This window comes from Saccopteryx bilineata, chromosome 3, assembly GCF_036850765.1.
Source record: "Saccopteryx bilineata isolate mSacBil1 chromosome 3, mSacBil1_pri_phased_curated, whole genome shotgun sequence".
NCBI classification, from domain to species: domain Eukaryota; kingdom Metazoa; phylum Chordata; class Mammalia; order Chiroptera; family Emballonuridae; genus Saccopteryx; species Saccopteryx bilineata.
This window is the reverse complement of record NC_089492.1, coordinates 1,091,055-1,105,491: the sequence shown is the minus strand read 5'-3', so window position 1 is coordinate 1,105,491 and position 14,437 is coordinate 1,091,055. Positions and strand designations below refer to the sequence as shown.

The following is a 14,437-nucleotide window of genomic DNA, read 5'->3' as shown; positions in this document are numbered from 1 at the left end:
GCAGTGGATAAAGCTGAGGTCGCCGGTTCGAAACCCTGGGCTTGCCTGGTCAAGGCACATATGGGAGTTGATGCTTCCAGCTCCTCCCCCCCTTCTCTCTCTCTGTCTCTCCCTCTCCTCTCTAAAATGAATAAATAAATTAAAAATAAATAAATAAATAAGAAAAAAAAGTAAACTGAGCAATCGTTCCCTGGAGTGGCATCAGCTGACAAGACACCCCACAGACTCCATCTCCCTCCTGATCCCTCTGAGTCTGAGAACCACTGACTGACAGTTCATCCTATATCTTAGGCCTGTCTTTTCCATGAGCCTTTTCCCATCGGTCCTACTTCAGTCCTATTTCTGGTTGCCTATCCAGAAAATGCACCCCTGTGGCATAATATTCCCTATTTGCTGGGAATATTATTCCAGGTCCAGAGTCCTTTAAGGAGCAGCATCACTGAATATGAAGAGACCAGCAAGGCCCCACACTGCAATGCCTCGACAAGAAGGGGGCCAGCGGTCACGGAAGCCCTCTAACTTGCTCACCCATGGAAAGTTAAGACTACACCTCAATGACCTCCCTGCCCGTTACACAGGACAATGAGTGGAAGACAATTGACAACCCTGGGCACTCAACACTTGACAAAAATGTCACAAGTCCTCCCCTCAGGAGATGGAGGGCTGATCATCAAACCGGACCCGCAGTGCAGTGAACTGACATGACCACGACAGGGCCTTTCCAAGGAGGCCCCCGAACAGGTGTCCTGCAAGGAGGGGCACAGGCCTCGGCTGGAACAACCCACACTAACAACTAGTAGACAGCCCCTACCCCCACCCCAGTTACAACACTCCTCCAACCAAGGTCCTGCTCCCAGACCCAAAAAGAACCATGTCCAGACCCGGGGACACCTCCGCCTGCTATGATGGAAGCCCAAGAAGTGGCTCCAAGGAGAGGTCAGCACACCTAGACTCACCCTATACGCACTTCCCAAGTCCTTAAGTTTTCTCTTTATGCGAATAACTTGGAAAGAGGAAATTTTTTTTAAAGTGCAGAGACTGCCCACCTTGGATCTAAAAATTGAGAATTTTTGAAACTGAAACGCCAGGGGAGTGCGACTGCACGGAGGGAAGGAGGATCAACATGGGGCGTCGGGAAAGAAACGCGCCCCCCTGCCCCCCGCCCCGTGCCTGGGAGAAGCTCGCCCCCCAGCCCGCACCAGAGCCCTGCCTCCCACTGTCGCCGAGGAGGTGCCCGCCCGCGGGGGTAGGGGGCCGCCTCCGGCCGGCGACTAAACAACAGTCCCGCCGCCCCCACCCGCCGCGCGGGAAGGACCCGCGGAACCCGTCCAACGAAGCCCGGGCAGGGGGCGACGCGGCCCGGCGGCCCGACAGCACCTCCCGGCCCCCACCCCCACCCGCCGCCCCCAGACCCAACCTGGCTGTAGAAACCGCGGGCGAAGAGCGACCCCCAAGAGCTGAGGGGAAAGAAAGGGACGCGCGACCCCAACCGGGCCCGACCCACCCTGCAGGAGGCGGATCTGCCGCCGTAACATCTCCTTTTCCTCCATCCCCGGAGTCCGCGACGCCCGGCCAGGCCCCCGCGACGTCATCGCCGCGCGACCGGTTCCCCGAGGGCGGGGCGGGGCACGGGAGGTTCCGAGTCTGCGCACTGAGGCTCGGCCGGGGCCTCCGCCAGGTCGCGAGGGACGTCCGGTCGCCCTGGCAACGCCTGCGGGGCCGCGCACGCGCAGAGCAGAAACCCGAGAAGTAGCTCCCGAGAGCCTACGCCCCCTGGGGGAACTCCTCCTCCCTCCAGGCTCTCGGGTGGGGGACAGGTGGTTGGCAGGCTGGGACCACTCCTCGTGGATGTCCCTCTTCGCGTTTATCCCAGAAGGAGGGGAGCAGGAAGTGACTGGGAGAGAACTGCTCTCGAGGCCCCCCCCCCCGAAGGTCCTTTCACCCCATCCTCACATCCCGCAAGGACCCTCACCGCCAAGCTTGACCCTCAGACCCTGAGACAGATCCTCCCGGAAGAAAAGGTTATTATTATGGGTCTGCTGTGCTCTCCATCACGGCTCTCAGGGACCACGAAGGATGAGGTGGTGTGAGTTTTCACCGTGACCGTCTTCCATGTGCCTGCCCACTGGGCAGATCTCGGCAGTGTGCCCGCCTACGTGGAAGAGACCCCACCCTGGGCCGCGATTCCCGTAGCAAGGCTTCTAGCTGGAGCGAAGCAGGGAGGCTCACGACACCCGAAGCAGGACCAAGGAGCTGCTTCCCCCACACACACAGGCCTGGTGGGGTGGGCTGGGTTCCGTGCCTCCCACACCCCAGCCGGCTGAAAGCCCCTGGACGCAGCAGGCCTCAGGCCTGGGGCCCCAAAAGGAAGCTGGACGATAGGGGTGTGCCAGGGAAGGGAAGCTAGAGGTGGGGCCTGGGCGCTGGGAATTTCCAACCGCCTGCGCACTCTCCTCCTGAGTCCCGAGGCGCCTCTGAACCTGAGATTCCCGGCCTCCCCTCCAGAGCCGACGGGGCGGGGCGCTTGTCTGGCTGCCCCTATCCCCAGCGATCCCAGAACCTTGGTTGAGTGCCCCATGGGCGGGGCCTGCGGACCACCTGTCAGGAGCTCCGGGGCACTCTGTGGAACTGTTTACTAGGCTCACTCCTGGGGACTTGGTGTCCTCCCCAGCTCTGAACCCCCAGGGCCTGCTCACACCTTGCCCCTTCCCGGAGCTGGATGAGTGCCCACCTCCCCACAGGCCCCCAGACAATGGAGCTCCCAGGCCCGCACCCTAGACCCCTAGCATGAGGAGAAACCACAGCCAGGCACCAGAGGAGGCCAACCCCCGACCACCCACCCCACCCCCCTACCCCTCAGAGGGCTTGCACCTGCCAGTGTCCAGACCAGGGTACCCAGCAGTTGGGGACTTCTGCTTGCACAAGACAAATGTTTCTTTTCGGTTTGAATAGGCCTTTCCAGTTACTGCAGCTGCAACATGCCCGCAGGGGAAGTCACCTTCTGGTTCATTGTGACAGCCCTCATGGGAAGAGCACCTGACACAGGTGCTGGTATATACCTGTTGATCAAGTGAATGAATGTTCAGAGCTCTCAGGGTGAGTGTCAGGCCAGCAGCCCGAGTGCAGGCTCCAGAGTGTCCTGGGTTAAGGGCTGAGAGGCTACATGTGGAGCAGAAGAAGGGGTGTGGGGCCCCGCGGCCTTGCATGATTTGCACATGACCCAGGAAGGATAAGTAAGAGTGCTGAGGAGCCTGTGATGGGCATGGATATTGTCACTTGGCTGCAAATGGTCTAAATAACAGCCTTATTAAGACCCCTGAGCCTGACCAAGCAGTGGCACAGTGGATAGAGCATTGGACTGGGATGCGGAGGACCCAGGTTCGAGACCCCAAGGTCACCAGCTTGAGCGCAGGCTCATCTGGCTTGAGCAAAAAAAGAAAAAAGCTCACCAGCTTAGACTCAAGGTCGCTGGCTCGAGCAAGGGGTTACTCGGTCTGCTGAAGGCCCGTGGTCAAGGCACATATGAGAAAGCAGTCAATGAACAACTAAGGTGTCGCAACGAAAAACTGATGATTGATGCTTCTCATCTCTCTCCATTCCTGTCTGTCTGTCCCTATCTATCCCTCTCTCTGACTCTATCTCTGTAAAAAAAAAAAAAAAAAAAGGCCTGACTTGTGGTGGCAAAGTGGAAAAAGCGTCAACCTGGAAACGCTGAGGTTGCCAGTTCAAAACCCTGGGCTTGCCTGGTCAAGGCACGTATGGGAGTTGATGCTTCTTGCTCCTCCCCCTTCTCTCTCTCTCTCTCCCCTCTCTATAATGAATAAATAAAATCTTGAAAAAAAAAATTTTTTTTCATTAAAAAAAAAAGACCCCTGACTGGGTAGCTCAGTTGGTTAGAGCATTGTCCCGAGAATCAACCAATGAATGCATAAATAAGTGGAATAACAAATGATGTTTCTCTCCCTCCCTCTCACTCTCTCTCTCCCTCCCCTTCCTTTCTTTAAAGACAATAAATATTTTTTTTAATTTTATTTATTTATTTATTTATTTATTTATTTTTTTCATTTTTCTGAAGCTGGAAACAGGGAGAGACAGTCAGACAGACTCCCGCATGCGCCCGACCGGGATCCACCCGGCACGCCCACCAGGGGCGGTGCTCTGCCCCCCAGGGGGCGATGCTCTGCCCATCCTGGGCGTCGCCATGTTGCGACCAGAGCCACTCTAGCGCCTGAGGCAGAGGCCACAGAGCCATGCCCAGCGCCCGGGCCATCTCTGCTCCAATGGAGCCTTGGCTGCGGGAGGGGAAGAGAGAGACAGAGAGGAAAGCGCGGCGGAGGGGTGGAGAAGCAAATGGGCGCTTCTCCTGTGTGCCCTGGCCGGGAATCGAACCCGGGTCCTCCGCACGCTAGGCCGACGCTCTACCGCTGAGCCAACCGGCCAGGGCTATTTTTATTTTTTACAGAGACAGAGAGTGAGTCAGAGAGAGGGATAGACAGGGACAGACAGACAGGAACGCAGAGAGATGAGAAGCATCAATCTTTAGTTTTTCATTGCGCATTGCAACACCTTAGTTGCTCATTGATTGCCTTCTTATATGTGCCTTGACCGTGGGCCGTCAGCAGACTGAGTGACTCCTTGCTCGAGCCTGCAACCTTGGGTTCAAGCTGGTGAGCCTCGCTCAAACCAGATGAGCCCGCGCTCAAGCTGGCGACCTCAGGGTCTCAAACCTGGGTCTTCCGCATTCCAGTCCAATGCTCTATCCACTGTGCCAACTAAGGTGTTGCAATGCGCAAGGAAAAACTAATGATTGATGCTTCTCATCTCTCTCCGTTCCTGTCTGTCTGTCCCTGTCTATCCCTCTCTCTGACTCTGTCTCTGTAAAAATAAATAAATAAATAAATAAATAAATAAATAAATAAATAAATAAAATAAAGAAAGAAGATATAACACACATGCCTGGCTAGTGGTGACACTGAAGTGCCAGATTTGAAACCTTGAGGTTGCCTGCTTGAGTGCGGGCCCATCTGACGAGTGTGCAGGCTCGTCAGCCTGAGCACAGGATTGCTGGCTGGAGCCTGGGATCGTTGACATGACCCCATGGTCTCTGGCTTGAGCCCAAGGTTGCTGGCTTGCCTGGAGCCCCGCAGTCAAGGCCCATATGAAAAGCAATCAATGAAAAGTGATGCAACTATGAATTGATGCTTCTTATCTTTCTCCCTTTCTTCCTCTCTCTCTCTGTCTCTCACTCTCTCTTACTCACTTAAAAAAAAAAAAAAAAAAAAAGCTATAACTCATGTGCCATATAGTTCATGCATTTAAAGTGAAAAACTCCATGTATTTCAACATATCAGGCTTGGGTAACCCTCACCACAGGCAGTTAGAACATTTTCACCCCAACAGAAACTGCCTCTGTTTAACTCTCACACCCCCTGGCAAACAACCACTTTCTATCCCATGGGTTCTCCTGCTGGGAACATCCCAGGACGCATATGTCAGGTGGTGTCCTGTCTTCTGCGTTGGCCGCTGTCACTCGGGATGATGTTTTGAGGTTCATCAGTGTTGTCCCGGTATCAGGGTATCAGAACTTCACTTCTTTTTCTGGCTGATTACCATTTCACCTTGTACAGGTTTACCCTAGCTTCTTTGTTTTGTTTTGTTTTTTTAAGATTTTATTTATTTTAGAGAGGAGAGAGAGAGAGGGAGAGAGAGAGACAGAAAGGGGGGGAGGAGCAGGAAGCATCAACTCCCATATGTGCCTTGACCAGGCGAGCCCAGGGCTTTGAACCAGCAACCTCAGCGTTCCAGGTCGACGCTTGGCCCACTGCACCACCACAGGCCAGGCCTGCCCCATTTTCTTTGTCAGTGACTCAGCCGATGGACACGGCTGTGTTTCCACACCGTGACTGTTATGAACAGTGCTACAAACGGGACGCAGGCTTTGGCGTGAATGAGTCTTCTGCTCTCTGAGTCCGCACCCAGTCCACCCTGGGCGAGGCGAGCAGGGTTTTCCAGGCCGCGGAGCCCCAGGCTGGTGCCTCCCCCTCCCCACTCCCCAGCACTCATCCCGTCCCGAGCCGGTGTGACGCGGCATCTCACTGTGGCTGGATTCAAATTTTAATATGGGCTTGTTGGCCATATGTGCGTTTTCTTTGGAGAAACGCCTGCTGGTCCCTCGGCCTGCCCCAGAGTTTCGAAAAGAAAGCGCAGAGAAGGCGCAGGGCGGGGTGGAGGCCGGCGCTCCAGGCATTTCCGGGAACACCGGGAGGTCCCTTGCAGCTTCAGCTGGTTTCACTTTTGGGTCCAGGAGCCCAGTGGCCGAACGCTGGTCTGGCGGCTCCGGAGCACAGCTGGCGCGACCCCACGCCAGAGCAGCCTTGCCTTGCATCACGGCCCTGGAGCCTGGGTGCCAGGGTCACGGTGAGCCAAGCCACGCGACCCCCCAGTGCCTTGTGGCCCTGCTTGCTTGCACTGGGTGGGGAGCAGCTACCTAGTCCCAGCTCCCAGGACTCCCCACAATCCCAGACCCTCTTGTGGAAGCCCAGGGCCGCTGGGAAGGTGGCCCCCCATCACCAGCCAGACTGGATTTGGACTTGACTGCCAAGTGGGCTAGCTGCCCCTTGGCCCACTCTCTTTTCAGACCAGCCCTGAGGCTCAGAGACCTCTTACTGGAGGGGAACTGGCTGGTGGCTTGTCTTCCTGGGGCGGCCCAGGTCTCCGGCATCCTGTGTCGGGTCAGCTTTGGTCTCCAACCTCGGAAGCCTCGCCTTGGAAAAGTGGCTCTGGAAGCCCCAGGCACAGGGAAGCCATAGAGGGAGTGACTGGGAGCTGGGACGCTCTGGCTGGGTCTTGCTGCGGGCCCCCGGGGTGGTGGCTTCTGTCTCTTCCCCAACCCTCTGACTACCTTAGCAAGGGAGGCAGCTGCCACAGCAGACAGAACATCGGCTGGGGGTCACTCCAAGGCCCCTGCTTTGCCCTGCCCTCCCTTGCTGGTGGCCCTAGGCCATATCTGACTGACAACGTGATGGAGACCTTGATGGTTGGCCCCAAACTGCCCTGCCCTCCATCAGTGAGGGGGCAGGGTGCTCCCGGGCTCGGTCTCCATCAGCGAGGGGGCAGGGTGCTCCCCGGCTCGGTCTCTGTCAGCGACGGGGCAGGGTGCTCCCGGGCTCGGTCTCCGTCAGCGACGGGGCAGGGTGCTCCCCGGCTCGGTCTCCGTCAGCGACGGGGCAGGGTGCTCCCCGGCTCGGTCTCCATCGGCGACTTGGCAGGATGCTCCCGGGCTCGGTCTCCATCGGCGACGGGGCAGGGTGCTCCCCGGCTCGGTCTCCGTCGGCGAGGGGGCAGGGTGCTCCCGGGCTCGGTCTCCGTCGGCGACTTGGCAGGGTGCTCCCGGGCTCGGTCTCCGTCGGCGACGGGGCAGGGTGCTCCCGGCTCGGTCTCCGTCGGCGAGGGGGCAGGGTGCTCCCGGGCTCGGTCTCCGTCGGCGACTTGGCAGGGTGCTCCCGGGCTCGGTCTCCGTCGGCGACGGGGCAGGGTGCTCCCGGGCTCGGTCTCCGTCGGCGACGGGGCAGGGTGCTCCCGGGCTCGGTCTCCGTCGGCGACTTGGCAGGGTGCTCCCGGGCTCGGTCTCCGTCGGCGACGGGGCAGGGTGCTCCCGGGCTCGGTCTCCTCCGGCGACGGGGCAGGGTGCTCCCGGGCTCGGTCTCCGTCGGCGACTTGGCAGGGTGCTCCCGGGCTCGGTCTCCGTCGGCGACGGGGCAGGGTGCTCCCGGGCTCGGTCTCCGTCGGCGACGGGGCAGGGTGCTCCCGGGCTCGGTCTCCGTCGGCGACTTGGCAGGGTGCTCCCGGGCTCGGTCTCCGTCGGCGACGGGGCAGGGTGCTCCCGGGCTCGGTCTCCACCGGCGACGGGGCAGGGTGCTCCCGGGCTCGGTCTCCGTCGGCGACGGGGCAGGGTGCTCCCGGGCTCGGTCTCCGTCGGCGACGGGGCAGGGTGCTCCTGGGCTCGGTCTGGGCACTCTGGTCCCAGAGCAGCAAACAGTGTGAATGACCTGAGTCCTACTGAGGGCCGTGAATGACCTTCCAGCCTGGGGGTGCTCGTACCCCTGGAGAGATGGCCCTAGTGGATGACAGGGAGGACACTCTGTTTCCCCTCTGTGTTCGATACTCGTCTGCCAGGGTCCAGCCCGGGGGGAGTCCAGGGGTCCCACAGGAAGAGACGGCGTCGGCGCATCGAGTGAGAGAGCCGAATTCTTTATTTTCTCTTTATTCTCTCGTTAGCATTTACTGCCAGGCATCTCTGCCAATGGCTGGTCTAACTTTACTTTTATACACACACACTAAGTTACAATCACATGGTACTCAGAATACATTGATTAATCATTGTTCTTGTTTCACTATGGTTACATTTTCTAGGTATCAGTTAATTCATTTCTATAAACTATAAATCAGGTGGTAAGTCATTCAAAGTACAATTATACAATAACTTGAACAGCAATAACAATATTGGTACAAACTTCCAAAAGGTCAGTACTGATTAATAACTCTACCTTGTCTAGGATTCTATTGTCTAGTCAAATTTTATTTATTTACTATATTCATACACTAGTTAAGTTCTAACTTTATTCTTCTCAGAGTGTTCCACCACCTGCAGGTCAGGTATGCAAGAAGAAAGGAAAGTTTCTCTACTCTACCACATGAAAAGTCTAGGGAGGAAAAGTGATGGATTAAGTGAAGGCTGAAAGGTGCTCTGTGTATAGTTACTGTTTCCTACCTATTCATAAGTCACAATCTATTCTTTCTAACATGATTAATGAGAAGAAATTCTCCTACAAACTTAACCCTTTACGAAGGATATCATAGCCAGCCTCTTGTGTTTATGAGCCCAGTTCAAGGGGCTTATAGGCTTTTCTGTGGAACTCACACCCTCTGTCTCATTTCCAAAGAAATTACTACGAATCTACAGGGAAAGCACGGTACTATTATCCCTGTGCCATAAATGATAGCACACACCCAGAAAAAGGGAGGATATAAGGCCAGATTAATTCAAAAAGGTCAAAGGGGGAAGTATCATTGTGCCTTTCCTTTGCAGTGACTTTGTCAACCCGCAGCCACTGGCAGCCATTGGTCTTCACTGCGGTGACTTTGTCAACCAGCAGCCGTTGGTCTTCTCTGCTGTGACTTTGTCAATCAGCAGTTTTTGATCTTCTTCTGCTGTGACCTTGTCAGCCAGCAGTTGTGGGTCTTCCCCTGCTGTGACCTTGTCAGCCAGCAGTTGTGGGTCTTCCCCTGCTGTGACCTTGTCAGCCAGCAGTTGTGGGTCTTCCCCTGCTGTGACCTTGTCAGCCAGCAGTCGTTGATCAGCTCTCGACACTGATCAGGGGCAGAAGCTTTGTGCTGGTCAGAGCACCCCAGGATGGGCCATGTCAAGTTACTTGGGAAGGAACAAGCTCCCCGTTGTTGGAGGCATCCAAACGTCAACCGTTCCCTCACCCCTGCTCTTCCAGTCCAGAGGGCTCAATGCCTGACCCATCGCCCTCTTCACTCTTCAGGAGCATGGCATCAGCCTTTGAGAAGGTGGTCAAAAGCGTGGTCCGGGAACTGGACCACAGCAGAGAGCTTGTCCCCGTGAACAGTCTGCAGAGATCCACCAGCTTCCAGCCCTACTGCCTTCTGAGCAGGAAGTCGGCGGTCTCGCGCTTCTGGACACCCCGCTACACGTCTCTCAACGTGTCCATCACAGACATCTTGGAGCCCAACACCCCAGCACCAGGTACCCCAGCTGGCAGTGAGTCCGAGCCCGGCTGGTTAAAGAACGGGAGGGCCAGCCTGCCCCTGCTCTGGGCCTCTGGCTCTCCGTTCCCAGAGGGCAAAGCCCTCTTACAGGTCCCTGTGCCTGGGGGGTGCGGGCACCGCGGCAGGGAGGTCTCAGCGTGGCTCTCATTCCAGATGTCGAGCTTGTTGGTCCCTTCCACTTCCAAGACACCGTGGATGGGCATTTGGAGGGCAAGCTGGAGCTGGCAGCCCCAGGCCAGGGGAAGCTCACCGGCGGCGCTGCGGTCTCTGGCAGCTCCAGTGCTTCCATGACCGTGTGCACGCTGCGCGTGCCCTCCAACGCCTGGGTGGCCATGGTCAAAGAGAGGTGAGCTCAAGGGGAAGGCCCTGCTGACCCCGAGTAACTTCTGGGTCACAGGATGTCATATGCCAGGTGAAGGGTCAGCACAGGGGGAGGGAAATCCAGTGCAGGGGCCTGCTGGGACCGGCAACGGGGAGGGAGGCTGCAGAGGTCGTGAGCACCTGCACCCGAGGCCAGCGGGGAGGGAGGCTGCAGAGGTCGTGAGCACCTGCACCCGAGGCCAGCGGGGAGGGAGGCTGCAGAGGTCGTGAGCACCTGCACCCGAGGCCAGCGGGGAGGGAGGCTGCAGAGGTCGTGAGCACCTGCACCCGAGGCCAGCGGGGCGGAGGCTGCAGAGGTCGTGAGCACCTGCACCCGAGGCCAGCGGGGAGGGAGGCTGCAGAGGTCGTGAGCACCTGCACCCGAGGCCAGCGGGGAGGGAGGCTGCAGAGGTCGTGAGCACCTGCACCCGAGGCCAGCGGGGAGGGAGGCTGCAGAGGTCGTGAGCACCTGCACCCGCGGCCAGCGGGGAGGGAGGCTGCAGAGGTCGTGAGCACCTGCACCCGAGGCCAGCGGGGCGGAGGCTGCAGAGGTCGTGAGCACCTGCACCCGAGGCCAGCGGGGAGGGAGGCTGCAGAGGTCGTGAGCACCTGCACCCGAGGCCAGCGGGGCGGAGGCTGTAGAGGTCGTGAGCACCTGCACCCGAGGCCAGCGGGGAGGGAGGCTGCAGAGGTCGTGAGCACCTGCACCCGAGGCCAGCGGGGAGGGAGGCTGCAGAGGTCGTGAGCACCTGCACCCGAGGCCAGCGGGGCGGAGGCTGCAGAGGTCGTGAGCACCTGCACCCGAGGCCAGCGGGGCGGAGGCTGCAGAGGTCGTGAGCACCTGCACCCGAGGCCAGCGGGGCGGAGGCTGCAGAGGTCGTGAGCACCTGCACCTGAGGCCAGCGGGGAGGGAGGCTGCAGAGGTCGTGAGCACCTGCACCCGAGGCCAGCGGGGCGGAGGCTGCAGAGGTCGTGAGCACCTGCACCCGAGGCCAGCGGGGCGGAGGCTGCAGAGGTCGTGAGCACCTGCACCCGAGGCCAGCGGGGCGGAGGCTGCAGAGGTCGTGAGCACCTGCACCCGAGGCCAGCGGGGAGGGAGGCTGCAGAGGTCGTGAGCACCTGCATCCGAGGCCAGCGTGGCCAGGCAGGGCCCAGGGAGTCTGGGGCAGGCTGAGTCCCAGGCCAGCGTGGCCAGGCAGGGCCCAGGGAGTCTGGGGCAGGCTGAGTCCCAGGCCAGCGTGGCCAGGCAGGGCCCAGGGAGTCTGGGGCAGGCTGAGTCCCAGGCCAGCGTGGCCAGGTAGGGCCCAGGGAGTCCGGGGCAGGCTGAGTCCCAGGCCCCCGAGAGGAGGCTGCGCTGCTGGGGTGGAGCAGACACAACACGGACACGGAGACAGGGGCGAGGAGGACTGTTACCACCAAGTGGAAACTGACGCTCGAACCCAGGGAGTAGAGGGGAGAGAGCAGCCCAGTGAACGGCCAGCGGAATGGGTGGGCCCCCGCCAGGGCCAGCAGGTGTCCCTGCTAGATCTTGTCCCTCCTCCCTGCACCCCTACCTAACCACACACACCGTCAGGAGCACGTAGGGAAGGCATAACAGCTGCCCGGACGTAGGCGTCCACGGAGCTCCTGGCCTGCTCCTCCGCAACACCCCCCTTGTCCTCCCTGCTGATGGGCACAGTGACTGAGGTTCTGGGGGAGAAAAGCCAGTCCCTGGGTGGAGGCAGGGAAGGGCAGGGCACACCCTGAGCCTCAAGGCCTCCTTGCCCTCTGCTCCAGGAGCCTGCAACAGCCTGAGCACAAAATCCTGCAGGAGCTGAGGGATTGTGGGGATGACGTCTTCGTGGTGACTGAGGTGCTACAGACGCAGAAGGAGGTGGAAGTCACCCGAACCCACAAGCAGCAGGGCTCTGGCCAGTTTGCGCTGCCCGGGGCTATGTGCTTTCAGGTGTGGGGTGTGGGCCATGCCAAGGGCGAGTGGGAGGGTGTCAACAGGCAGTTCCCCGCACACGCCTGCCCCACAGCCTAGGACTCAGAGCCCAGGTCTCCTCCTCAGGGCCAGGGCGAGGGCCATCTGAGCCAGAAGAAGACGATCACTATCCCCTCGGGCAGCGTCCTCGCATTCCGGGCGAACCAGCTTGTTATTTGCTCATCTGGCTGGGGTGAGCGGGGATTGGGGTGGCATCCGGGGCCCAGACTCCATGGTGAAGATGCAGGAGGCCTGGGAAGAGCCACCCTTAGCCGGCTGGGGGGCCCCCAGCATCAGGCTGCATGGCTCCCTGGGTCGGGGTAGCCACGGAGTGCGGGAGGTTGGGCTGCGCTGGGGTCATTTGCAGGGGAGCCCCCGTGAATGAGGGGAAGGCCGGGAGCTTTGGCCAACCTGCCTTCCCCTCTCTGCTTCCGCCTGGCCGCCAGACATTCTCCTTGTCTCAAACAAGAAAAAAAGGACCTTTGAGCCACCCCAGAAAGGTGAGGCCCGGGAACGCCCCCGCCCCCCGAGTCCGGCCTGTGCAATGGGACGAGCTCCGGCGGCTAAGGCTGCCCCTGTACAGCGCAGTCCAGCCGAGAGACTCGCGAGGGCTGGCAGGGCCTCAGCCCCCCGCCCTGGGCCACCGATGTGGGGGTGGTGGTGAGGGACTGTGAGGGCCCAGGGCAGGCCTCAGCCCTCCCTGGCGCAGGGACCACGCCCTGTGCTGACCAGCCCCGTCCCGGCCAGGCAATGAGGACAATAAGGATGACGCAGGCCGCCAGCCACGGAGGCCTCTCGCCGACTTATTGAGGATATGGAACTTGGCTGAACGCCTTAAGTTCCTGTCAGGTCAGTACCTTCTTGACCACCCCTGGGTCCCCCCCCCGATGGACTCCCCTTCCTGACCAGAGCTCGCCAGTGCCCTGTGGACACCTGGGCAATGCCAGCCCTGTCCCCACAGATGGGATCGGTGAGGATGAGCCGTCAGTGCCCAGTAAGGAGTTCCAGGAACTGCAGGAAGAGGTGAAGGTCTACACCAGGGCCCTGGAGGACTTTTCCAAGACGCTGTGTCAACAGCTGCGGAGCAGCCTGGGGCAGGTGCTGGGAGACCAGTCGGCCCTGCAAGCCCTGGAGGAGTCGGTGAGCCAGCTCAGGGCTGGTGGGCAGTGGATATGGGTGGAGCTGCACTGACCAGCCAGGCTCACGTGCCCCCCTGTGCCCCCAGCTGGAGCAGGCCCTGTGCTACGGGCAGGCAGAGCCTCTGCCTGGTCCAGCCGGTGATGTCCTGGAGTGCCTCGTGCTCCCCAGCAGGACAGTAGTGAAGGATCTCGCCTGCCCCATCCTCTACCTGCTGCAAGCACTGGCTGGTGAGGGGCCCCTGGGGATGGGGCAGGCGGGTGGAGGGACGTGGGCTTCTTGCTGGGCCTTCCGGAGTCCCTCTCATCCCTGCTCCCTCCCCAGCACTGAGTGAGACCCAGCACGTGCTACTGGCCGAGGGGCTGCTGGCCGAGGGGCTGGAGGCCTCGGCCTTCTTGGAGCCCTTCAAGCTGGTGAGAGGGCCCGGATGGTGAGGGAAGGGGCTGGAGCTGTGCGGTGGGGCCCAGGCACATCAGGGAGTGATGTGGGCAGGTGCTGGGTGCCCGGTGGGCCCCCCAATGACAGCCTCCCAACCTGTCTGGGCAGGTGGAGAGCGTTTTGGAGAAGTGCACCTCATGGCAGGAGCGCAGGGCCCTATCCCTGCCACCTGGGCTCCTGGGGAGCAGCTGGGGCTCAGAGGTGCCCGCCTGGATCCTGCTAGAAGCATGCGGCCTAGAGCTGCAGGTGCACGCCCCCCAGGTGTGCTGGACTCCGGAGGCCCAGGGCTCCACATGTGCACTCTACGCCAGCCTGGCCCTGTTGTTAAAGCTGAGCCAACACTGCTAGCTGGCCGGCTGGCGCACCTGGGCAGCTCCACAGACAAAGGGAGCTCATGTCCGCTTAGCTGCCCGCCTGGGGGGGCGAGAGCCCACACAACCCAGTGGCCAGTTCACCACAGGGGCTCGGGAGTTGGGGAAAGTCAATAAAAGTGATGCACAAAGGGAAGGCGGGTCATTGAGTTTTTGAGGGTCCTAGAACGGGGATAGGGGCGGGTGGGAACTAGTCCGCACGGGATAGGGAGGGATATAGGGACCAAGAGCAGGTGTCCCCCCCAGGGTCTCGCTCCCGCCACACTGTGGGGCTAAGGAGAGCCTGCCCCGTCCTTGGTTGGACCTGGTTCATCTGGAGTGACCAGCCTCCTGGCCGGACCCCCTGGTGCCCGTCCCGTGTGTTGGCCTCTCA

General features: G+C 60.1%; 2 protein-coding genes across 2 annotated transcripts in view; one reads left to right on the top strand and one right to left on the bottom strand.

The window, feature by feature from the left end:
• Positions 1–1,635, bottom strand: part of ZC3H3 (zinc finger CCCH-type containing 3) — a 77,064-nt gene extending 75,429 nt beyond the window's left edge. Inside the window, exon 1 of the mRNA XM_066265470.1 lies at positions 1,505–1,635. Within this exon, the coding sequence (XP_066121567.1) occupies positions 1,505–1,592 (88 nt within the window). The 5' untranslated portion in view covers positions 1,593–1,635. The remainder of the gene's footprint in view (positions 1–1,504) is intronic.
• Positions 1,636–6,259: 4,624 nt separating this feature from the next.
• GSDMD (gasdermin D) lies at positions 6,260–14,194 on the top strand. Its single transcript, XM_066265501.1, has 11 exons — positions 6,260–6,417; positions 9,549–9,769; positions 9,946–10,138; positions 11,929–12,097; positions 12,206–12,311; positions 12,565–12,618; positions 12,866–12,967; positions 13,080–13,258; positions 13,344–13,485; positions 13,580–13,668; positions 13,802–14,194. The coding sequence occupies exons 2-11, from the start codon at positions 9,553–9,555 to the stop codon at positions 14,039–14,041; spliced, it is 1,491 nt and encodes a 496-aa protein (XP_066121598.1). The 5' UTR covers positions 6,260–6,417; positions 9,549–9,552; the 3' UTR covers positions 14,042–14,194.
• Positions 14,195–14,437: the final 243 nt, after the last annotated feature.